The sequence below is a fragment of the Podarcis muralis genome, chromosome 16 (assembly GCF_964188315.1).
Source record: "Podarcis muralis chromosome 16, rPodMur119.hap1.1, whole genome shotgun sequence".
Taxonomy (NCBI): domain Eukaryota; kingdom Metazoa; phylum Chordata; class Lepidosauria; order Squamata; family Lacertidae; genus Podarcis; species Podarcis muralis.
In genome coordinates, this window is record NC_135670.1 from 41,744,787 (window position 1) to 41,770,418 (window position 25,632).

The 25,632-nt window shown below is 48.3% G+C and overlaps 1 protein-coding gene across 6 annotated transcripts in view; it reads right to left on the minus strand.

The window, feature by feature from the left end:
- Positions 1-8,707: 8,707 nt before the first annotated feature.
- Positions 8,708-25,632, minus strand: part of SEZ6L (seizure related 6 homolog like) — a 149,813-nt gene continuing 132,888 nt past the window's right edge. For 4 of the 6 annotated variants that reach the window (XM_028709549.2, XM_028709550.2, XM_077919996.1 and 1 more), the window contains 8 exons: positions 20,888-21,084; positions 17,963-18,157; positions 14,759-14,950; positions 13,542-13,736; positions 13,366-13,398; positions 11,693-11,807; positions 11,176-11,278; positions 8,708-10,315 (listed from right to left, as the gene is read on the minus strand). In XM_028709549.2, the coding sequence (XP_028565382.2) occupies positions 10,286-10,315; positions 11,176-11,278; positions 11,693-11,807; positions 13,366-13,398; positions 13,542-13,736; positions 14,759-14,950; positions 17,963-18,157; positions 20,888-21,084 (1,060 nt within the window). In that variant the 3' untranslated portion in view covers positions 8,708-10,285. The remainder of the gene's footprint in view (positions 10,316-11,175; positions 11,279-11,692; positions 11,808-13,365; positions 13,399-13,541; positions 13,737-14,758; positions 14,951-17,962; positions 18,158-20,887; positions 21,085-25,632) is intronic. The other 2 variants (XM_028709548.2, XM_077919995.1) reach the window with 2 other exon arrangements.

Below are 25,632 nucleotides of genomic sequence, written 5' to 3' on the forward strand. Positions count from 1 at the left end.
TTATCTACTGCAAGCTCCTGTTCAGACTGCCCCCCCAAGTGCTGAGCTGAAAGCAGAGGAAGCCTTGGGTAAGGGGGCAGTGGGTAGGAAAGGGGCTGGGCATTTTATACCTGAGGCCTTAGTCAGACCAGCATTTGTCAGTATTGCCTACACTGACTGGTAGCAATGGCTCTTTGGGATTTCTGGCCGGAGTCTCTCTCCCCCAGCCCTCCCCGGAGATGCTGCCAGGGATTGGCACCTTCTGCAGGCCAAGCGGGTGCTCTTCCCCTGAGCTGCAGCTCTTCCCCAACTCCAGTCCAGGAGAACTTCCCAGCGGAAGCCCCACTTCAGGACCACGGGGTTGCCATATGTGCCTGGATGTGTTCCTGTGTGTGTGCCAGGGAAGAAAAGCAAGGGTCTCCTGTGATGCCACCATCAAATTCACTGCCATTGTTTATTTTGCTGAAACTGTTACAGTGGTGCCTCGCAAGACGAAAAGAATCCGTTCCGCGATTCTCTTCGTCTTGCAGTTTTTTTGTCTTGCGAAGCAAGCCCATCAGCGGCTTAGTGGATTAGCGCTATTAGCGGCTTAGCGGGCTTAGCGGATCAGCTGATAAGCGGCTTAGCGGATCAGCTGTTAAGCGGCTTAGCAGCTTAGCGGATCAGCTGTTAAGCGGCTTAGCGGATCAGCTGATAAGCACCTTAGCAGCTTGGGGAAAAGGGGGGGGGGGAGGAAAAAAACCCTGCAGGAACTTGCAAGACAATTTCGTCTTGCGAAGCAAGCCCATAGGAAATTCGTTTTGCGAAGCACCTCCAAAATGGAAAACCGTTTCGTCTAGCGGGTTTTCCGTCTTGTGAGGCATTCGTCTTGTGGGGCACCACTGTATAAGAATTCTAAGGTCCCAAATATAAAATAAATGTTCATAAATGTACAAGGCAAGCACATACATAAGTATATAAACCATGTGTCTAAAACAGTACAGGAGAACAATCCTGAAGCCATTTTGACTTCTCTAGTGACCTCAGTTATTCCTCTGCAGTAAGGGAGGCAAATGGGGGAAACCTCCCCATTGTCTCTTTGCTCACAAACCCTGTCTTAAGGGGTTATTTGTGTATGAATAGGGTGAGTCTATGACCTGGACTCAGGAACTGAGTATTTACCATCACAAAAGAATGGCCAGGCTGCCCAGGTAGAACAATCAGTGGCCATTATAAGGTATCCTGACAAACAGGATTTCTGCGGGGGACCACCTCTTTCTGTGATGTATGTATGATGTTTTGGGAGGTGGTCTTGAGCTACAGGGTGGGCAATTTCAAAATTCTATATAAGGGCTTGCACACCATTGTTCGGGGTTTCTCTCCTCCCTCCCTGTGTGGGGGGAGTGGGGGACCCTTTTGCAACAGAGTTGGCCTCTGTTATTTTCTCCTACGGATAGGGAATCTACTTAAGGACTCTATACGGGCTCTATGAGGGCTCTTGGTATGACGCGGCAGCTAAAAAAGCCAATGCAATTCTGGGCTGCATCAATAGGAGTATAGCATCTAGATCAAGGGAAGAAATAGTTCCACTGTATTCTGCTCTGGTCAGACCTCACCTGGAGTACTGTGTCCAGTTCTGGGCACCACAGTTCAAGAAGGACACTGACAAACTGGAATGTGTCCAGAGGAGGGCAACCAAAATGGTCAAAGGCCTGGAAACGATGCCTTATGAGGAATGGCTGAGGAGCTGGGCATGTTTAGCCTGGAGAAGAGGAGGTTAAGGGGTGATATGATAGCCATGTTCAAATATATAAAAGGATGTAATCTAGAGGAGGGGGAAAGGTTGTTTTCTGCAGCGCCAGAGAAGCGGACACGGAGCAATGGGTCCAAACTACAAGAAAGAAGATTCCACCTAAACATTAGGAAGAACTTCCTGACAGTAAGAGCTGTTTGACAGTGGAATTTGCTGCCAAGGAGTGTGGTGGAGTCTCCTTCTTTGGAGGTCTTTAAGCAGAGGCTTGACAGCCATATGTCAGGAGTGCTCTGATGGTGTTTCCTGCTTGGCAGGGGGTTGGACTCGATGGCCCTTGTGGTATATTCCAACTCTATGATTCTATGGATACCCCATAAGGTAAATGAAACTGGGGGCTGCCACAGCAAATCACAGCACAACCAAGCACAATCAAACAAAACCATCGTCAAAGGAAAAGAAGAGGCAGCCAAAGCCACAGAACGTAAACTGACCAGCACAAACAGTTTAAAATGCCCGGTGCCCCGAAGATGCCCAGGAAGGGTCCAGTGGTTACAGCTAAAGAGGGGTCCACTTCCACCTCCTTGCCAGCAGAGCATGGGAGCTTCTACTGAATGCCTGAAGGAGCAAGAGATGCTCCTTCTGCAGGTCTTTGGGTCCCCAGCTGTTGAGGCCTATAAGCTGAGGCCTCATGCCCTCAGGTGGCTTCTGGAAAGGGGGGAGACAAATCCATAGCTGAGAGATCTTGCTGTAGCTAAATGAGAGCCCTCTCCCAACCCAGGTGGCCTCCAGATCTTTTGCACTACAACCCAGCACAGACCCGCATCCCAGCGGGGAAAGGCTGGGACACGGGGTTCCAGATGTAGGAGACACAGCACTGCACCAGCCACCTGCCTTTGGGCTTTGCTTGCCAGCCTCTCACAGCAGCGTCCAGCGGACTGTGAGCCGTTTTCTGTGGCCCAGAAGGCAGATCCAATAATCTGATAATTTCAGGGTATGACCACAGGCCACAGAGAAATAGCCACAGAGAAAATGCTGGGCCCAACATGCAGGGGCAAGATGCCTTTGAGCCCCAGATTTCTTGTGGGTCTGGGCAGGGGTGGGACAAACAGCGGGTAATGGCTGCTGCCTCTGGTGTCCTGCTGGTGGTCTCCACAGAGACATAGGGGGATTCAAAAGACTGGACCCAATGGAGCCTCAGCCTAAATCACTTGAGTTCTGAGACACTTGTCATTAAGAACATGAGAAGAGTGGCCCATCTAGTCCAGCCTCCTTCTCTTACAGTGGCCAACCAGGTGATCATTGTGGGAAACCTGCAAGCAGGATTCGAGAGCCTTCTCCTGCCCAGCGCTTTCCAGCAACTGGGATTCAGAAGCGTCATTGCCTCTGAATGCAGAGGCAGAGCATGGCCCTCGTGGCCAAGAGCTATTGATAGCCTTAGCCTACAATCATAGATTTCCCCAGTCCTCTTTTAAAGCCATCCCAGTTGGTGGGCATCGCTGCCTCCTCAGCGCGTTTCCTGATTTGACTCTGCACCGCATGAAGAGGGACTTTGCTTTCCGTGTCCGAATCTTCCAGCAGTCTGCTTCCTTGGATGCCCACGTCATGGGCAGCAGAGGGGGTGTGCATGCGCTCAAGACAGCAAGAGAGAGAGATTTCAACCTGCCAGGCACAGCTCCCTATGCTTCTGGGTGGTGGGGGCAGGGAAAGAGAGAGACTGAGAGAGGAAAAATGCAATTTATTTCCTCTTATCCCCTGGGAGGTAGGAAGAGGATTAAGAGTAATTAGAAAAGGGACTTGTTTGGGAAGGCCTTTTTCTTTCCCTCCGGCAACATTGAATCCCGGCAAAAAAGCCACACAGCCTCCAGATGCCTTTGCCTTCCCCAAGGTGGGGAAGCTTCTAGTGGGGGAGATGGGTGTGGGGCCTGAAGCCCACTGGGGAGTGGTGTCATCTGCCACATTTCCTGCTCCTAGGTCTGTAGAGGTTGTATATAGTTATTCAGTGGTAGGTGGGAAGGGTCTTTCTGCACATGCTAAGAGAAGCTCTCTCTGGGACTATTGGTGTACTTCTACTATTCAGGCAGCCCTGACTGTTGGCAACTGTGCGACAGGCAGAAATTCATTAGGTGTAGCAAATCTCCCCCCCCCCCCCCAAGCAAAATCAGAGGAGTCTGATACTAGGGAAAGAAGGGAAGCAACAGCTTCCACCAGTCGGGATTCCCTACCCAGCAAGAAGATGCCCTGGCTGAAGATGAGACAAGTTGGTGTCCAGAGAAAAGGGATCTTCTAAATTTTCTCCACAGCTCCTGATAAGAGTCCTCCACTCACACTCAAAGGGTCAAGTGGATTAATTGTGGCATGCTGGCAACCTGTAGCCTGTGCTGTCTTAGTTTATCACAACTGGGGCAAGAGCTCTGACTATGTCCACTTCCGGGGGGGTGGGGGTGTGCTGGGCTGCGGTGACAACATGGGGATTGGGACCCCCCTCAGGCTGCAATTGACATGCTCCAAAACCGAGTGCCTGGTGCCATCTGGTGGCTGTGGAGAGGTGCAGCCACCAAGAATATCTCATAGAATCATAGAATCATAGAATCATAGAGTTGGAAGAGACCACAAGGGCCATCGAGTCCAACCCCCTGCCAAGCAGGAAACACCATCAGAGCACTCCTGACATATGGTTGTCAAGCCTCTGCTTAAAGACCTCCAAAGAAGGAGACTCCACCACACCCCTTGCAATCTAGATTTGGGGGTAAAGGAGTGAAATATCATTTGATATTTAACAACAACAACAACAACAACAGCAACAGCAACAGCAACAGCAACAGCAACAGCAACATAATCATTATTATACCTGCCATCATAGGAGCAGCCTCTGAATAGCAGTTGCTGGAAAACACAGGCGGGGAGAAGGCTCTTAGGCCCTGATCCTGCTTGCAGGCTTCCCATGGAGGCATCTGGCTGGCCAAGCTGAGGATTCAGGACCAGACGGGGCCACTGGCCTGAGCCTGCAAGCTTGCCTTATCTTTTCATGACTGAGGGAGGGTATTTACAGGATGAATACTCACTAAATCCCCCTGGTGGCATCAGTGGGGGGGGGGGGGAGTCATAAACATTTATTTGAAATTGCCAGGGAGGAAACTTGGTTGAATGGAACTTACTTGTGCGTAGACATTATAGAAGGATCTTGGCCATGGGGAAGGATGTCTCTAGGTAACACAGCCACACAGAACCTCTGCTTCCATGCTAGCTGGGCTAAAGGGATATGTGGCAATTGAGAAAGGAGCCTTTTAGCCTGTGAATGTGGTACAGCCTTGGAAGTTTATGGCCTCTTTGGCTGAGTTTGATGGCAAGGCAGCACCTAGCTGCCGCCCCCCCCACCTCCCCAGCACATCAGGCACAACTGCACCAGTGGAGACGTGCTCCAGTACACAACCCCTGGTCCATGGGGGTTGCTCTCCATGGCAGGGAGGTGATGGCCCAAGCAATGGGGTGGTCAGCAGCCCCCAGATTTCAGGCCAAAAAGAAGATGAGTCAAACAGATTTCAGTACCGCAGCCAGTGATCCTCCCTGCAGAGTCCTGCAGGAAGTGACAGATAATAGAAGCCCAGAATTGTAGAGCTAGAAGGGACCACAAGAGTCCTCTAGACCAACCTCCTGCAATGCAGGAATCTCAGCTAAGGCATCCATGGCAGCTGACCACCCAACCTCAGTTTAAAAATCACCAGGGAAGGAAAGTCCATGATCAAATGAATTAATTCTGAATTACTTAGGTCTAACTAAGTGAAAAACTGTGGTTTATTTGAGTAAACGGGGATTGTTATTATTTTCCTAGACACAGAATTTGGATTCTGAAAAAGATGACATATGATTCTATGTTCCGGCACAGAGCAACTGAAGGGCAGGGAGCTGCTGCCACAGAGATGGCAAGACTTGCAATGTTTCAGCAGCCCCTGGAGTTCCCAGAGGTATCTCCTCTGCCCTAAGGGCAGTAGCAACAGACTGCAGCTCCAGGGATTCTTTTTTTTAAGAGCAGGAGCAAATATGTCCTCTGCCAGAGCACCAGCCAGGGCAGCTGATGGCTCCTCCTTGTTCTGGCATATAAAAGAGGTGGAAAAGAGTGTTTATTCTTATTAATAATAGTACTTATTTTGCTAGGTTGTTTACTTAAAAGCTGAATTTTGCATTTTGGTTGGCTGAAGGCTGCCTTTTGCAATAGCTCAGGGTGTTTTTCTGCAGCCAAAGGTCAGGTCAGCATCACTGAGTTTGATGGAGCTCTCTGGTCACTGTGCACAGGAGGAAGGCAGTCATGTGTTCAGTCTCTTCTGGGGGTGTGGTTGATGTGTGTGCCATGATGAGATCCTGCACTTCCAAATCTACTATTACACTTCTGGCCATAAGCTGACCACCAGTGGTCTGCAAGCTTTATTCAGGTGGCCTGTGGTGTACCTGTAAAACTGCCATTAAAAACCATGCAGCACCTAGCACAGTGCACTACCGTTGCTATGATGTGACTGTGGGTGCACAAGCAGAAAAAGAAAAACCATCCTGTTTGTGGGGCATTTGGGGTGCAGACAAAGTGTGTGAGGCAAGTCATAAGAAAACTGAAGTGGATTGCAGTGAAATGAACTAACTTCCCCTGCCAGGATGGGCAAAGCTCAGAGAAGTCTAGCAGGATTTCAGAGGATTGGATAGGCACATTTTGGGGAAAACACAAACAGTTTGTCAAAGAGATGAAATAGTTTTGAATCCTCTCTTGAGAGGGATCCAGAAGTCTGATTTGAGCCCAATGACCTGAAATACAGCAAGTCTGTGACCCCTGGTCTGCAGCCCCATTCCCACTTGCCCTGGTTCTCCAACTTAAGTTGCACAGGGCATCCCAAGAAAACAGCTTGGGAAGAAGCCTTAAATGCCTCCTGTGGCTCTTGCTTGTGGAAATTGACAGCCCACCTCCTCACACCATTTAGAAAGAGGAAAGATTGGACTACGTGTAGCCATTATGCATGGCAGCTAAGAATGGAGCCTCCCTCTTTAGAGGGAGCCTACTCAGGTGTCAGGGGACACAAACAGGACAGAGAGGCTCTGCTTGTGAATTGTGCTTGCTTGGCTGCTGTTGAAAACTGGGTGAACCTTCTGCTAAGTCAGCAAGGCAGTTCTTATGTCCTTGTGATCCCCAGACAATGCCTTGCATGGAAAGGGGAGAGGGGAGACAGCAGCTATGAGCATCGTCCCATTCTTCATGAGTCACTAGGCCAAGCAAGAAATTATTGCATAGCCTTTTAATAAGTCCCTGCAATGATGGAATGCAGCCTCCTGCGAGGACAGGAACTACCTGCCCTTCAACCTTCCTCAGATGAAAATAGGAACGTTCTCTTCTACACCAGCATCACTGCCAGGGGGACAGGGGCTTTTCTTCATGTGAAGATGTTTATTACTTTTTCTCAGGATCTCTTCAGGCCGGGGATCACTTCCTCCAGCTAGATGGATGGTCACAGCCTCCCCCCCTCCACTACTGCTGCTGCTCCTCCACAGGCTGGCCAGCCGCCTTGCCTGCCTGGCTCTCCCCCTCAGACCCAGGACAAGACTCTTCCCTCTTCCCCCCACCCTGCCTTCTCTGATTCCCAGGAGCCAAGCAAAGGAGGAGGAGAAGGAAGCAGCCTGGGTTGACACCCCCCCCCCCCGCTTCCCCCAGCTTGAAGCTATTTCCGGTTAGCATACCTCTACAAAGATGGGAATCCAGGACTCTGCATGACAAAATGAGAAGCCTAATGATGCCTTGGGGGTTTTCCTTATGGTCTCGACATTTTCAGGGCAGTTGGAGACTATGGAAACGGGGCCTTTGTCAAAAAATGGGCAGAAATCCAGTCTGGATGTGTGGATGAACTGAGCAGGCAGATTTTGTCATATTCCCAATGCCAGGTAGCCAACTACACAGAAAGAAGTCCACACAATTTGGATCCCATGCAGTAAGGAACTGCAGTGCTGGGTTAACTATGCCTTAGGTGTGTGTAGGGAGACCTTGGCTGCCGTTGGCATCTGCCAGTCAGAAATCCATCCGGGAGCCCATGGCGCTGCCACCCAGGCCATGTGGCAGCAGCATCCTCTGTGCTCCTGAAGGGGACAGGTTATGTTACCCAAAAACCTGTGTAGTCACCCCCCCCAACCAGGCCTCAAGACTTTCAAATTACTTTCTCTGAGGATTCAGTAGCTAACAATAGCTAGCATTAGCTTTGCTGTAACAAAAAAGGCTGAGAAAACAATGCTTTTTGTTTCCCAGGCCTTCAGTGGCCTTGCCAGCAGCGCATCCAAGCTTGTCTTACCAATTGCAACTTTCTTCCGGGAACAGCGCCAGGAGAGCCAGAGAGAGAAACAATTTTTTTCATCATGAATAGAGATTGTTTCTGCCAACATTGTGTGCAAACTCATAAGATTGGGAGGGGGAAAGGGGGATCTGGAAGATGGATATAAACTGCTTGTAAAAATGGTTTCAGGTGTGCTTGCTGTGAATTATCACGCAGGTGCCTCTGCTACCCCGGATGGCAGAATAAAGCTCTTTCTCTGAATTAACCCCTCGGTGTCTGTATTGGCTCCTTCCTCCCCCCCCCCCCCCGTGCAATGCTCTTCCTACCCTTGAAAAAGGCCTAGAAAGGCTACACTCCCAAACTCCGACAACTTGTTGCCTTCACCATTAAAAAACAGAGCAGTACAATTTCTATTAAGGTAACTTACACTAAGTTCTGCCATCTCCCATGGAAGTTTTAGCTTAAAAATATTTAATCCCAACAATTTTATAAAAAGAGACCTGTAAGAACGGAAACAGAAATCTGGGTACAATTTTTCTTTTTTGGCACTTTCCCCCTCCCTCCTCTTACCACTGCAAATTACAAATACACATTCTTCTTTTTTCCTGTAATTTTTTTTTTTTGGGGGGGAAGGAAAAAGTAAATTACTAAATAGCCCCTACGCCTTACTCTTGACAACTGCAGAGACACACAAACCAGGTTTCGAAACTAAAACAGACATTTTAAAAACATTGCCATGGTTACAATTTCACCATTTTTACAAAGATGCCAATGCCAAGAGGGGCATCAGCTGCCCCTCCAGTTACCCATTAATAACAGGGATGGTTTGAGAGGGGGACAGGCTGGATGGAGGCAGGAAGGGGCGGCAAAAGGGGCAGAGTTTCTCTGCAGTCCAAAGAGTGCTCATGTTCCCATGGAGAGGCTGCAGGTTTGAGTTTGCTTTCTTTGCACAATCGTCCAGGAGCAAAGACAGTCCACACTGCAGGGCCTTCCGGTGTGAAAGCAGGCAGGGAGTTGGTGGGAAGGGGAATCGGGTGCATTTGTCCCATGCCACAAGACAAGTGGTGTTTTGCAGACCACTCCTTTCTCCTGATCTAGCTCATCTAAAGCAGTTTTTCCAGGTGGCTTTTTCAAAAAAAAGGCCCAACAGTGCAAAATCCCGATGATTCAGAATTCCAATGTTTCTCACACACAAACATGATGTATTGAACAGGAACCTTGTGTGAATGATGGGGCTTTTGCTATACCCTGCTTTGGGAACTGAAGATGGGGGACCAAACAGTTGCCAGTATGGTCACCTGCCTGCTTCCTGTCATATTCCAGACAAAAAAGACTGGATGCAGCATTTCCCTCCTTCATGTTCAGAAGCCACTAATCCAATACACACCCACACACCATTCCTTCACTTGCCTTTCAGGGAGCCAAAGATCCACCGTTTTCTGATGTTGTTGGCTCCAATGTGTGCAGCAGAAACACTACAACATGAACCAAAGAGCCTGGAACTGCCATTTTTGCCCTGAGGTACAGTAAAAGTTGGCAGACAGCAGACTTAAGCAGCAGCCACAGAATTCTTTGAAGGCAGGTAAGACCAGCTGGGAGTAATTCACCAATCTGCTGTCCAGCTTCCAGAGACATTTTTCTCTGCCTTCCCTAGCCAAACCATCCCCTAGCTGGCCATTTTACACTGGTTTACATCCATGATTCAAGACAAAAATGGGACGAGATTTCAACACACGATTTTCGTCATTTTGTCACTGTTGCTCTTCAGGTAGTCACCAGTGGCTTTCCAAGCTCCTCTACAAGTTGGCCCCACTTTCTCTTCCAGCAGCTCAAACAGAGGAAAACACAGCACGAAGTTCCGGGGGGGGGGGGGAGTGCAGTGGCTGCCAGGAGAAGAGATTCCTCTGCCCACTGGACCTGGCGTTGCCCAGCTCACTCAGGGACCAGAAGCAGCTTCCTTTTTAAGCGACAGTAAGGAAAACCCCAACTCACAATACACAACGAATGCACCACAGTGTTATTTTTTATGCAGCCATACAGGAGGTTGCCTTGTTGAGCAGGGATTAGCTCCAGAGCCTGCAAATCTTGAGTGCAGCACCCAACCGTGATACTACCGGGAACATAACTGGAGAAAACTTCAAGATGGAGAGGAAGGTGGCAAAAGGAGAAGGAGCAACATGGTCAAGCTCTCAGCCAAACTCCACTGGACATTTATCACTTGAGGAGGTTCTGGGAGAAGAAATCAAGGCTGTGTCTGGAGAGTTCCACGAAGTCAGCTTTATATGGATACTTCATATTCTCGTGTTTCCTGGGGAAAGAAAACAGACTCTGGTCAACGGCTGCCTTTGCTTCAAAAAGGGTGCCAGCTATGTCTTTTCAGCAGGGGAAATTGCTTAGAGCTTCAGACACCTGGTCAGAACTATTTTATTTCAGGGGGCCTCTGCACTCTGAATACTTCTCAGGGTTTTTTGTTTTGTTTTTAAAAAACCAATGTTTTGTTGTTGTTGAGATTTTACATTCTTGAGGTTTTAAATTCATGTTAACTTTTAAAAGTTTGGGGCAGGAGGAAGGAGTCACACAGCTTCACTCTCAATAAAAGGCAACCCCTTTAGGGTATGGCAGCTCCTCCATTGGTTGGCCTGCTCTGATGTCACGGTACATTCACAGACATGCTAAGCACTGAGAGAAAACTGCCTGCCATCTTTGACAGAATGCTGGCAATCAGGATGAGGGATGTGGACTCCTCACTGAAGGCCGAAAGAGAGGAAGATCGTTGTGGACTGCTGCTGCTGCCACTAGTAGGACCACAGACTGGAAGCATGCAGTGAGGCTGGATGTCATGCCTTGTTCTCAGACTACCAACGGCAAGTCTCTTGAGCAAATAAACCCAAGCTGTAACCTTGGAAAGGGCAGCTCATTTCATCCAATGACTCTGCTTACCATGTGGCCACTATGGAGAGGCCCAGAAACTACTGTGATGGCACATGGGGCAAGACAAGGGAGCATCATTGTGGTTCTTCGAGGCAGTTGAATGAGGGCAACATTCAGGACTGTCCTGAGACATTTTACTGCCTCTGTCTGCCTCACAATTGCCTCCACAGGGACTTGTGTGTTCCACGTGGAGCCAAATCAAGATGCTGCTTTCAATCCAGGAATCCGTCAACTCACCCCTGTCTCATAAATTGGGTTGTCAAACTCTGTCTCCACTGTGATCTGGCTATATGGGTGAGAGTACATGAGGGGCAGGCGCAGGCTGGAGTAGTAGCGGCACCTGTGAGTTGGGGAGAGAGAGACACCAGAGAGAAGAGTCAAGCGAGCAGAGTCCAAAGGGATCCACTGAGCAACACTTTCCAAGCCCTTCCAGCAGCACTCGTGGTGGGTGCTTTTGAGGGAGATGATGCATTGATGGCCCAGGACTTTGGGATCATTGGAAGGGGGCTGAACGCCAGCTGCCCCAGGGCCCCTCCTCCCACTCCATTAGTTTGCCACAGATTGACATGTACCTCCCAGAGCACAGTGCCACAAAGACAGAGCAAGGGTGCTGAGGAAAGGTCCCTGAGAAGCCAAGAGCTACAGGTGGGCTGGCAGAAGCAGCCAAGCTGGCTCAGAAGCTGAGCCCTCCCTCCAAATGCCCCAAATGCCTCCCGAACCAGAGAGGGCACCTGCCACCACCCTGCCTTCCTACCTGGTGATGTAGACGTATGCTCCCCCCAGCAGCAAAGAGACCACAAGCACTGGGATGAAGATGGCCAGCGCCATGTTCCCCCCTTCCAAGGACGTTTCTGCGGCAGCTTCAGCTACTGAAGAGAGAAGTGCCGGGGTGAGATCCTGGACAGGTAAGCACCCCATGGGATTCTCTCTTACAGGGCACCCAAGACTGACACCCCAAAGCACCTAATGGAAGCTGCAGACTGGAGATTAGCCTTGAAATGGATTTCCCTCCAAGGGCACCGTTAGGTGCTTAAGAGGCTTTGAACAGGCAGAGGAAACAAATGGGTGTCCATGTTCCGTGCAAAGTGTCCTTTGGTCTTCCCACACAAGCCCTCTGGGAGCAGCCTCATCCCGGGGGGAATGCAAGCAAGTTGAGGGGAAAGGCTGCCTCCCAACTCTGCCCTTCTAGGACTGGGCAAAGGGCAGCTGCCAAATAGGCACCTGAGCGAGTGTGAGAGTTTCTGCAGCTCCACCCACCCTGGTCTTTCATGGCTTAGGGAGATGGATGGCTAACACTCAAGACAGATCTTCAGATATCAGAAGACAATCTTTCCCACAATTAGCTCGCGCTGAGGAAACACTGACTGTCTGTTAAAGCAACAGAGCTTTCCCCTGCAGAGAAGAGCCCAGCTCTCTTGCCCTCCATTTAGCCAGAGCAAAGTAGGTCTGCACTCCAAGCCAGTTCCTGAATCCACAAGCTCAAGGATACAGTTCTGTCGGGCAGGAAGACGGAGAAAACCCTGGTGGTAATTTCCAAGAGCAAAGATCTTTTTTGCCTGCCCACATGGGTTGCTTGCCATCTCCCTGACTCCTGCTTACTGGGCCGTGGCTGGGAGAATGTCAGCTGTCACCCATCCCAATGTAGGCAGGCTGTGAAGGAATGGGATCTTGTACGCATATTACATGGAATGCATATTTTCTGTGTTTGTTCATTGGGAAATAAATAGTTACTTGGGAAACCTAGCAATTGCCCTGGGTCTGGAATCCACAACTGCTATCCACGGCAGGATATAAGGCATGCATATCTCAGAGGAGAGGCAAATTGAAAGCTCCCTAATTCCTTGCTCCTGGGGCCTTTGCGGTGAGCATTTGATGGACAAGGAGATGCTATAAGAACAGGTGGCTGGCCAGGAGGCCAATGACTGGAGGACAGCAAAGGAGCTTGTGGAAGATTCTGTCTCTAGAACACGTGAAGAGCCTGCTGGATCAGGCCAGTGGCCCATCTCGTCCAGTACCCTGTTCTTACAGTGGCCCACCAGAGGTAAGCCTACATGCAGGCTCCGAGCACAAGAGCGCTCTCCCCACCTGTTGAGGCAGAGCACAGTCACTGCGGCTGGTAGCCATTGAGAGCCATCTTTAGGGAAGTGGGAATCTTTGGGGAATGGGCTTAGAGAAGGAGCAGAGGACTGCATTTAATCTTTGCTCTCTTGCTCTGTTGGGGAATTTGCTCTGATTTCCTGTAATTTTTTCTTTGGAATATCTTTTTCTTAAAAGATCTTACTTTTTTTTTTTTTTTGCATCTTAATAAACTTTTTGTTTCCTAATGGATTTGCCAATAAAGCACACATGACAGAAACTCCAAAGGAAAACTAATCTGGGTCCTGTTGACTCTGGAACTCGGGGAGCCCATGAAAATATTCTGCTCACCTTCTAAGGCATGCTCAAAGCTGTCTTGATTCACTGAAAGAGAAAGGCAGGTAGGTTAGCTTGGGGCTGCTGGATCCAGAGGCTGCCCCAGAGAAGATGAGGGAAAGGAGGCAGGCAGGCAAGCAAGCAAGCAAGCGGCTGCATCCTGGCCCCTCTCTCTTTCCAGGGGTCAGTACCTTTGCAGACAGGGAGTGGCCCACTCCAGCGGGAGGGCTGCCCCAGAATACATTTGATGGTGACCTCTCCGATGAGCTCAAAACCCTCATAGCACATGAATGTCAGGGACTCCCCGGGTAGGTAAAGGCGCTTGTAGAGGATCTGGTATCCGTTTTCTGGTAGGCCTGGGTTCTCACAGGCGAGGGATTCTTCAGCTAGGAGGAAACACACAGAGGAGGAAGCCTTTGAACATTCTTTCCCCCTCCAAATCTGGTCTGCATGAAGCTTCTTTGGTTCAGGGTGCATGGATTTATTTCTTGCACTTAGCTCCCACCTGTGAGGCAGGTTAGGCTGGGAGGGGCAATGGCTGGCCCAAGGCTCACGGCCAAATCCGGGATTTGAACTCTGGTCTCCCAGGTCCTCATGCCACACTGCATGAGACAGAGAGTGTTTTTCCCCAGCGGCTCAAGCAAGACTGGCTCCACATAAGCAGTGCTGCTCTGCCTCTCCTGCCCCACAAATGTGTTAGAAGCATTGCCTTGCAACCTTCCCTGTGAAAAACGAGGGTTTTCTCACAGCAAAGGCCACAAATTAACCTGTGGGCTTGGAGCACCTTTTGGCAGCTGTTTGCAGGTGTGAGCCAAGTGCTTCTCCACCTGTCTTTTGGAGGGCTCATCCAACCACTTGCTGGCAACAAATATTGATTTGATGCTATAATTTGGCTCAGTTCCTGGCATATCCAGGGAAAAAAGATTTCTGGCACCATATTTGCAGATCACCATCTTCAAATATATGAAGGGCTGTCACACAGAAGACAGAGCAAGCTTGAGGGTAGGGCCTAAAACCAATGGATTCAAATGACAAAAATGGAAAATTTTACGCAAAGGTCATATGGCCATCTGTCAGGGATGCTTTAGCTGAGATTCCTGCATTGCTGGGGGTGGGACTAGATGACCCCCAGTCACCTCAAACTCTTCACTTCTACGATTCTAGATGATATGGAAGAGCCCTCTCCATCCGAGGCCTTGAAGGGAGCTCCTGCTGGTTAAAAGAGATCTTTTTGAGCCCAAATCTATCAAGGACCTGGACCTGTTGAAGGCAGCTTCATATGGTATTCTTGTATTTATATTCAAATGCCAACCCACAGGGGTTGCAGTCCCCCACAACTCAACCGTGGCTTCTCGTTTCCAGGAAGTGTGTGAGTTTTGCATTCAGAGGGGTAAAGAGCCCAACGTACAAACACAGTGGGGCAGCCTTGAGGTCCAGATGGGTGTCCCCGTCTCGCGGCTGTAACAGGTCAGGAGAGAACTTCCTTCAAGAACGAAGCCCGGATTGCAGGTGTACTGGATTGTGGTCCCGACCAAGAGCACGGGGTCAGAAATCAAACGGGCTGAGTGCTCCACCTCCCCAGGGTCTGTGCAGTACATAACTAGAGGAGAGAAAGGAACAGAGTTAGATGAGAACTGGGGGCATCCATGGCAAGAGTTGGTCTCTCTAGCTTGCAGTATGGTAGGATGTGGAGGATTTCCGGTTTGAAATGCTTCTAGTCCTCATGAAAGCTTTGAAATCTGATGCCTTTTCACCCTTCAGTTTGAAAGGTTTCAATATAATAATAATAATAATAATAATAATAATAATAATAATAATAATAATTTATTTATACCCCACCCATCTGGTTGGGCTTCCCCAGCCACTCTGGGCGGCTTTCAACAAAATATTAAAATACAGTAATTCATCAAACATTAAAAGCTTCCCTAAATAGGTCTGCCTTCAGATGTGTTCTAAAAGTCAGGTAGTTGTTATTCTCTTTGACATCTGGTGGGAGGGTGTTCCACAGGGCAGGTGCCACTACCGAGAAGGCCCTCTGCCTGGTTCTTTGTAACCTCACTTCTTGCAGGGAGGGAACCGCCAGAAGGTCCTCGGCACTGGACCTCAGTGTAGAACGGTGGGGTAGGAGACGCTCCTTCAGGTATACTGGACCGAGGCCGTTTAGGGCTTTAAAGGTCAGCACCAACACTTTGAATTGTGCTCGGAAATGTACTGGAATGTGCTTGGAAATGTACTTTCAAGACTGGTGTTATGTGGTCTTGGCGGCCACTCCCAGTCACCAGTCTAGCTGCTGCATTCTGGATTAGTTGTAGTTTCTGGGTCACCTTCAAAGGTAGCCCCATGTAGAGCGCACTGCAGTAGTCCAAGTGAGAGATAACCAGCGCATGCACCACTCTGGCAAGACAGTCCGCGGGCAGGTAGGGTCTCAGCTTGCGTACCAGATGGAGCTGGTAGACAGCTGCTCTGGACACAGAATTGACCTGCGCCTCCATGGACAGCTGTGAGTCCAAAATGATTTCCAGGCTGCGCACCTGGTCCTTCAGGGGCACAGTTACCCCATTCAGGACCAGGGAGTCCTCCACACCTGCCCGCCTCCTGTCCCCCAAAACAGTACTTCTGTTTTGTCAGGATTCAACCTCAATCTGTTAGCCGCCATCCATCCTCCAACCACCTCCAGACACTCACACAGGACCTTCACCGCCTTCACTGGTTCTGATTTGAAAGAGAGATAGAGCTGGGTATCATCCGCATATTGATGGACACCCAGCCCAAACCCCCTGATGATCTCTCCCAGCGGCTTCATGTAGATGTTAAAAAGCATGGGGAGAGCTCAGAACCCTGAAGCACCCCACAAGTGAGGGCCTAGGGGTATGAACACTCACTCTCCACTTTCTGAACATAGCCCAGGAGGAAGGAGCAGAACCACTGTACAGTGGTACCTCGCAAGACGAATGCCTCGCAAGACAAAAAACTCGCTAGACGAAAGGTTTTTCCGTTTTCGATTTGCCTCGCAAGACGAATTTCCCCTATGGGCTTGCTTCGCAAGACGAAAACGTCTCGCGACTTTGTTTTCTTTGTCTAAAAACAAAGACATGTTTTGTTTATAAAGTTAATTTATTTTCCCTTCAATTTTTGAACTGCTCTTTACAGTATGTGTGACTTTAAAGAGCAGTTAATAAACTGTTGTTGTACCAAATTTGGCTTTGTTTGGACTTTTTTTGACCATAGGAACGCATTAATTGATTTTCAATGCATTCCTATGGGATTTCGTGCTTCGCAAGACGAAAAATTCGCTAGACGACAAAAATTGCGGAACGAATTAATTTCGTCTTGCGGGGCACCACTGTATAACAGTGGCCCCAGCTCCCAGCTCCTCTAGACGGTCTAGAAGGATGTTATGGTCGATGGTATCAAAGGCCGCTGAGAAATCCAGCAGAACTAGGAAACAGCTCTCACCTTTGTCCCTAGCCTGCCGGAGATCATCGACCAGCACGACCAAGGTAGTTTCAGTCCCATGGTGAGGCCTGAATCCCAACTGGAAGGGATCCAAATGGTCCGCTTCTTCCAGGCGTGCCTCATTTAATGTACTGGGATGTGTAAGAATTGCCATTTATCTGTAGAGCTGTATTTTCAGGTTTTTATTGGTTGGGTTGCTATGCTTGGTTTCAGACAGTGTTTTTGTATGTTGTTCTGGGGGTCACTTTTTGAGGAAAGCAGATGAGAATGACAATAATAACACTCGTAGCAGAAACCACAGCTGGCTGAGCTGGGGCTTCTAGCTGCCAAATGGCAAGCTTCTATCTTTCTTCAGCTCAACCCCTTCTTGCACCTGCACAGCAATCCAAAGCGGGTCCTGGGAATCCCCAGCAGAGGCTGCTCAGGGCGGCCACATTTTATGCACATTGAACTGGTGTGATCTCAGCTACATGGGGCTGAAGACCAGCTGCTTGAAATGGCACAAGTTGAATCCAAGCAAGGCGGAGAGCTCAAGACGAGACTGTTGGAGTTCCCGTGAGATCTCCTGTGAAGATCACTAGGCTTCTGGACCTAGTGTGCTAAGAGGCCCTTGATAGTTATTTACTGCACCCCACATTTTCTCTCCAAGGAGTTCCAGGTGGCATACACAGTTCTCCCCACTCCTCATTTAATCCTCACAGCAACCCTGCAAGGTAGGCTAGGCTGAGAGGCAGGGACCAGCACCCAAGGTCAACCAGCGAGTTCCATATGGCTGAGTGGGGATTCAAACCCTGGCCTCCCAGGTCCTATTCTGACATGCTGGCCTTGACCTCCAAGCAAGGCAGAGGCCTTAAAAGCTCCCTTTGTGCTGGTTCCTCTTGAGTTACCTGCTGCAAAAAGAGCTTTTAAGCTCTCCCCCGACTTGCTGAGCAGCTCCAAAGGACTTGAGCATACCTCTGTGTAAGATGAGATCGTACTGTGTAAACTGGGGGAGCCACCTCAGCTCTGCTCTACAAGGTGCAAGGCTCTCTCTTACATGGCAGATGCAGGGAGGGTTCCTCAAACCACGAGGAGAGACGTGCTAAGAGTCAGGAGCAGGGCAGACGCGGAGTCAGCACAGGTCATGCCACCCTTGCCTACATTGCGAAGCCCATACTTTTCTCACAGAAGGGCGGGTCGCTGCTCCAGCTGAGGTCCCACTGGCAGGTGAGGGTGTCACTCCCGACAATGTCGTAGCCTGGGTCACACTGGTAGGTGATCTTGGACTCACGAACAAGTTCTGTGTGAGATGTGGTCTTCCAGCCGTTCTGGATTTCAGGCAAGTCTGAACAGGAGTCATTCCGCGACACTTCTGTACCCGGAAAGAGAACTTGCAGTTAAGAAGCAGCTGGGTACACAGCTGGACCCTGCTCCTCAAGCACCTCAAATACCCTCTTGGCAGCTATTTGACAGCTGCAGGAAACATCAAGTTCTAGAGAAGCTGGAGGTGGAACTCTCAAAATCTGGGCTGCATCAACCTGGGCTTCTCTAACAGAACATTTTGCCTCCTTTAAGGAGCTTGTGCACACAGCTTGGATGGCACCGTCTCCAGAAGAGTTGCCCCGGTGATGGGATGCGTCCTGCTTAGAGCATTCTTTGACATCACAGAAAGCTTGCAGCAGGGATGCCAACTTGAATAAAATATGGGGGGGGGGCAAGTAGGCCCCACCCCACATAATCCATCACAAGATGTGGCACACACCCACACACCACTTGAATGGCAATGCCCATCAACTCTGGCAGCCCCTGGCCCCTTCAAATATTTTAGGGGGCCCCCCAAAGGGACATTGGCTCTTAGGAGTTGGCTCCTGTGGCTTGCAACACCCTCCCTGGTGAGAGTGAGGGGCAAAGTCAGAGGAGGAAGAAATCAGCGCTGTTGCTGATGGAAAGGGCTCTATGCTGTCAAGGTCTTGAGGCTCCCAAGGCCTTGAGAAGTGGGAAATGCAGATGGGGTGGGGGTGGGGGAAGCAGGCTGACAAAAGCCCATGGGACCAGCCAGGGGAACTCTGGGTCTCAGTTTGCATAGGGCCAGAGAGCCTGTGAGGACCATCAAGATGCAGCTGACCTCTGCTCACAGTGGCTGGGGAAGATGCGGGTCAGAGCCCAGAAACAGAGTCTAGGCAGCCACAGCAGATTCCATGCCCCTGACTGAGTTGGGAGGAGTTCCAGACAGTGAGAGTTCAAAGTCAAGGATTTGGCTGCAGGTCCCTAAATCAGCACTGTGGGTGGCCAGGCAGGATCCCAAGGGCCATGGATCAAGTTTGCACCACCATCCTCTGCATTTTTGCTCTGGCCTGCCTGCCTATCTCTATCTATCATCTATCATCTATCTATCATCTATCTATCATCTATCTATCATCTATCATCTATCTATCTATCTATCTATCTATCTATCTATCTATCTATCTATCTATCATCTATCTATCTATCTATCTATCTATCTATCTATCTATCTATCATCTATCTATCTCTATCATCTATCTATCATCTATCTATCTATCTATCTATCTATCTATCTATCTATCTATCATCTATCTATCTATCTATCTATCTATCATCTATCATCTATCTATCTATCATCTATCTATCTATCTATCTATCTATCTATCTATCTATCTATCTATCATCTATCATCTATCTATCTCTATCATCTATCTATCTATCTATCTATCTATCTATCTATCTATCATCTATCATCTATCTATCTATCTATCTATCTATCTATCTATCTATCTATCTATCATCTATCTATCATCTATCTATCTCTATCATCTATCTATCTATCTATCTATCTATCTATCTATCTATCTATCTATCATCTATCTATCTATCTATCATCTATCTATCTATCTATCAATCAATCAATCAATCATCTATCTATCATCTATCTATCTATATCTATCTATCTATCTATCTATCTATCTATCTATCTATCTATCTATCTATCTCTATCTCTATCTATCTATCTATCTATCTATCTATCTATCTATCTATCATCTATCTATCTATATCTATCTATCTATCATCTATCTATCTATCTATCTATCTATCTATCTATCTATCATCTATCTATCTATCTATCTATCTATCTATCTATCTATCTATCTATATCTATCATCTATATCTATCTATCTATCATCTATCTATCTATCTATCTATCTAATCTATCTATCATCTATCTATATCTATCTATCTATCTATTTATCTATCTATCTATCTATATCATCTATCTATCTATATCTATCTATCTATCTATCTATCTATCTATCATCTATCATCTATCATCTATCATCTCTGTCTACTCTGACAGGGTCATCTCAGGACACTTGCACACCACACAGTGAAAGCCCTTTGATAGTCACCTCCCAGAGCTACAGTTCCTAGCATGGTTTAACAACCCACCCCTCTTCACAAGGAGCTCTGGGAATTGTAGCTCGGGTGTGTGTGTGTGTGTGGGGGGAGTGTTGCCTAACAAACTGCCAGGATTCTTGGGGAGGAAGCCATGGCTGTTTAAAGTGTTATTGTGGCACTTTAAAGGGAGGGTATGAAGGGGTTTCAGTCACAGAGAGGTCCCTTTCCCCATGGGCTCTTCCTGATCCTCTCCCATAGAGATGTAGGGAGTGGGCATTCTGTGCTCAGAGAAACTGCTCTGCCACCCCCCCCCCCCCAACCAGGCACCCCAGGAAGCCTCTCTTTCTCTCTCTCCTCCCCAGTTAAAGGACAAATGGAGGGAGCTGCCCCCAAACACATTTCAAGTCCCTCTTGGCTGGAGCTTGAACAGCTGCAACTGCTAGTTCTTAAAGGTTACAGAGTGGGGAGCAGGGAGCTGTCACCCTTCCAATGTTGCTGAAATGCAACTCCCAGCTCCCTCTCTGGCTGCTAAGGCTGATGGGAGTTTAACTCCAAGAAAGCCTGGTGGGTCATGGGCTCCTCACCCATCTCCAGTGAGCCTCTGCATCTTGCGCAGTCAGCCCCTCCCCCAGCTTTGCCCTTTCCAGGCCAGAAGGTGGCAAGGCCTCTGGGCACCCTTCCAGGCACCCACCAATGTAGTTCATGATAAATCCCTGCCCTTTTCCAAAGATGAGCCCAGCCGGGTCCGAGTGGAACTGGATGGTCAAGTCTGGCGTGGAGGAGTAGAGTTTCTGAGGCCCACTGCTGCCCAGGTAGTGTCCCAAGATGTGGGTGCTGACGTCGTCTCCATCATAGACAGTGAGGATATCGCTGTTGCTCAGGTTCAGACTGTGCCGGGGGACGGGGAATGGGCAGGCAGAGAAAGAGAGGGTCACCGTGAGAGGAGTCCTTCTGGATCATCTGGTCTGGGCTCCAAACTCCTTCCCACAGTGGCCAAGAAGCTTCCTCCAGGCTGCCCACAAAGCAGGACATCAAGCATTTGCCTCTGATAAACCAATATTCAATGGTATATTGCCTCTGAACTTGGAAACTCCATGATCTGCTGCCATGGGAAGGAGCAGGAGGAGTGGCTGCTAGACGTCCCTGTGGCGAATGTGTCTCAGCAACAGCAAGAACACCAAAGGAGCTGTGCAGGATCAGGCTCAAAGCCTCTCTGGCCCAGCATCCTGCTTCCCACATAGGCCAGTCCAATGCTTTCAGGAAATGCGCAGGCTGAGCATGAAGGAAGTAGCTCTCCTTTGCTGTTACTCAGCCCTTCTGGATCAGACCAAAGGCTCATCTAGAGGTATATTTTGGAACATGCCCTATTCTTTTGATCATAATTGGTCTTAACTAGTTTTAATATTCTATTTTTGAGTTGTTGTTACCCACTCAGGGAGCTCAAAATGGAGAGGTGGAGAAGAAATCGAATCTTGTTGTCTGTGTGCTTGCTTGATCTGCGTAGCTCAGTTGGTAGAGCATGAGACTCCTAAAGTTCTTAGTGTTTGATGTTGTAACTGTGTTTTTACTATTTTACTAATATTACTATTTTTTGTTGGGAGCTGCCAAGAGTGGCTGGGGCAACCCTGTCAGATGGGTGGCTTATAAATAATAGAAATTAATAAAAACAACCACCACCACCATCCCAGGGATGCAGGTTCAAGCCCCAAGCTGGGCAAAAAGATTCCTGCGTTGCAGGGGGTTCGACTAGATGACTCTTGTGGTCCCTTACAACTCTACAGTTCTATGATTTAGACACCTTAAGATACTGTAATCAAATTTCAGATGAAGGAGCAGATTTTCTTCTATTTTTCGAAACAATTGAACTCCATTTGGACCCGGAATGGTGGAACAAACTTGTCCGAACAGGGGTTTTCTCTGTCTTGACCTTAGACTGTTTCTGGACTTTGCTTCTTGAGTTGCCCCTGTGTTTTTACTATGGAATTCCTTTTTGGATTGCCCTGAGTGTGGACTTGGGGCAGCTGGGTCCCACAAGCAGTAGTGAAGGCCACCAACTTGGATGGCTTTAAAGGAGGATTAGAGAAATTAATGTGCCTAGGGCTGTCAATGGCTACTAGTCACAATAGCTATGTTCTGCCTTAATGGTTCAGAATGTGCCTCTGAATGTGCAAGTAGCGTGGGGTGGGGGGAGCACTGCTGTTGCTCTGGGGTCCTTCTTGCAGGATTCCTGTGGGGAACTGGTTGGGAAGATGATGATCGAGATGGGCCCTCGGCCTGATCCAACAGGCTCTTCTGCTGCTCTTAGCAGGCTGCTGTTTATGTCTGGATGCCATTTTCAACCAAGGTGGTGGACGGAATATTTTAAAACTGCACTGTTTTTAAAATTTTGGTTTTCCTAGAGTTCCTGGGCAATGCTAGAAACTGCCAGTACTTTGTATGTTGACACTGGAAAGCAGATGTCAAGGTTGAGCCCTGCTGTACATGAAGCCTGGAAATCAAATGCTGCAGTTTCCCAGAACAACTCAAAAGTTTGCCCAGACCTGTTTCGATCAGAGGCAGAAGTGGGATGCACATCCAGATCACTAGGAGAAGTTGCTTTTACAAGCCCCCTTGGCCCCCTGAGCTAGTTTGCCTTAGTGGTAGACCAGCAGGGAAGAACCAAGCCAAGTAGGCATGACTTGCAAAGTGATGAAATCCAAAATGCAAAGCAAGACCGTTCCCCAAGGGCATGGGAAAATAAAACTCGGATGTTCCTGTGCCTTTAAAAGAAGTCAAATGCAAATGGATTACAAATATCAAATAAATAAGTATGTATTCTGTTGTTTTATTCTTGTACTATGTTTTAAACTTCATGGATCCATCCCCTTCATGGATCAGTGTGATCCATCCCCTTCATGGATCACTGCCTTGCCGTGGCGAAGGGGCTTGAATAGCTCAGAGAAGCTATGAACTACGCCGAGCAGGGCACCCAAGTTGAACAGGTCATAGTGGAGAGTTTTGACCAAACGTGATCCACCTGGAGGAGGAACCGGCAAGCCACTCCAGTATCCCTGCCAAGAAAACTCCATGGACAAAGACAACAGGCACCAAAAAGTTATGACGCTGGAAGATGAGCCCCTCAGGTCGGAAGGCGTCCAACATGTTACTGAGGAAGAGCGGAGGACAAGTACAAGTAGATTCAGAGCTGATGAAGCGGCTGGGCCAAAACCGAAAGGACGCTCAGTTGCGGATATGCCTGGAAGCAAAAGGAAAGTCCAATGCTGTAAAGAAAAATATTGCATAGGAACCCGGAATGTAAGAACCATGAACCTTGGTAAGTTAAAGGTAAAGGTAAAGGTACCCCTGCACGTACGGGCCAGTCTTGACAGACTCTAGGGTTGTGCGCCCATCTCACTCTAGAGGCCGGGGGCCAGCGCTGTCCGAAGACACTTTCGGGTCACGTGGCAAGCGTGACAAGCTGCATCTGGTGAGCCAGAGCTGCACACGGAAACGCCGTTTACCTTCCCGCTAGTAAGCGGTCCCTATTTATCTACTTACACTTAAGAGTGCTTTCGAACTGCTAGGTTGGCAGGCGCTGGTACTGAGCAACGGGAGCGCACCCCGCTGCGGGGATTCGAACCGCCGACCTTTCGATCGGCAAGCCCTAGGCGCTGAGGCTTTTACCCACAGCGCCACCCGCGTCGCTTGTCTTGGTAAGTTGGATGTGGTCAAAAATGAGATGGCAAGAATAAATATTGACATCCTGGGCATCAGTGAACTAAAATGGACGGGAATGGGCGAATTCAGTTCGGATGACCATCATATCTACTACTGTTGGCAAGAAACCCATAAAAGAAATGGAGTGGCCTTCATAGTCAACAAAAGAGTGGTGAAAACTGTACTGGGATGCAATCTCAAAAATGATAGAATGATCTTGATACGAATCCAAGACAGACCTTTTAACATCACAGTAATCCAAGTTTATGCACCAACTACTGGTGCTGAAGAAACTGAAATTGACCAATTCTATGAAGACTTACAAGACCTTATAGAAGTGACACCAAAGAAGGATGTTCTTCTCATTATAGGGGATTGGAATGCTAAAGTAGGGAATCAAGAGATAAAAGGAACAACTGGCAAGTTTGGCCTTGGAGATCAAATCGAAGCAGGGCAAAGGCTAATAGAGTTCTGTCAAGAGAACAAGCTGGTCATCACAAACACTCTTTTCCAACAACACAAGAGATGACTCTACACATAGACATCACCAGATGGGCAGCATCGAAATCAGATTGATTATATTCTCTGCAGCCAAAGATGGAGAAGCTCTATACAGTCAGCAAAAACAAGACCTGGAGCTGACTGTGGCTCAGATCATCAGCTTCTTATAGCAAAATTCAAGCTTAAACTGAAGAAAGTAGGAAAAACCACTGGGCAGGTAAGATACAATCTAAATCAAATCCCTTATGAATACACAGTGGAAGTGAGGAACAGGTTCAAGGATTTAGATTTGCTGGACAGAGTGCCTGAAGAACTATGGATGGAGGCTCGTAACATTGTACAGGAGGCAGCAACGAAAATCATCCCAATGAAAAGGAAATGCAAGAAAGCAAAGTGGCTGTCCAACGAGGCCTTACAAATAAGGCGGGGGAGAGAAGGCAAGCAAAATGCGAGGGAGATAGTGAATGCAGATTTTCAAAAAATAGCAAGGAGAGACAAGAAGGCCTTCTTAAATGAGCAATGCAAAGAAATAGAGGAAAACAGCAGAATGGGAAGAACCAGAGATCTGTTCAAGAAAATTGGAGATATGAAAGGAACATTTTGTACAAAGATTACCATAATAAAGGACAAAAGTGGTAAGGACCTAACAGAAGCAGAAGACATCAAGAAGAGGTTGCAAGAATACACAGAGGAATTATACCAGAAAGATATGGATGGCTCGTACACCCCAGATAGGGTGGTTGCTGACCTTGAGCCAGACATCCTGGAGAGTGAAGTCAAATGGGCCTTAGAAAGCACTGCAAATAACAAGGCCAGTGGAAGTGATGGTATTCCAGCTGAACTATTTAAAATTTTAAAAGATGAGGTTGTTAAGGTGCTACACTCAGTATGCCAGCAAGTTTGGAAAACTCAGCAGTGGCCAGAGGATTGGAGAAGATCAGTCTACATCCCAATCCCAAAGAAAGGCAGTGCCAAAGAATGCTCCAACTACCACACAATTGCACTCATTTCGCACGCTAGCAAGGTTATGTTTAAAATTCTAGAAGGAAGGCTCAAGCAGTATGTGGACCGAGAATTCCCAGAAGTGCAAGCTGGATTTAGAAGAAGCAGAGGAACCAGAGACCAAATTGCAAACATGCGCTGGATTATGGAGAAAGCTAGAGAGTTCCAGAAAGACATCTACTTCTGCTTCATTGACTATGCAAAAGCCTTTGACTGTGTCGACCACAGCAAACTATG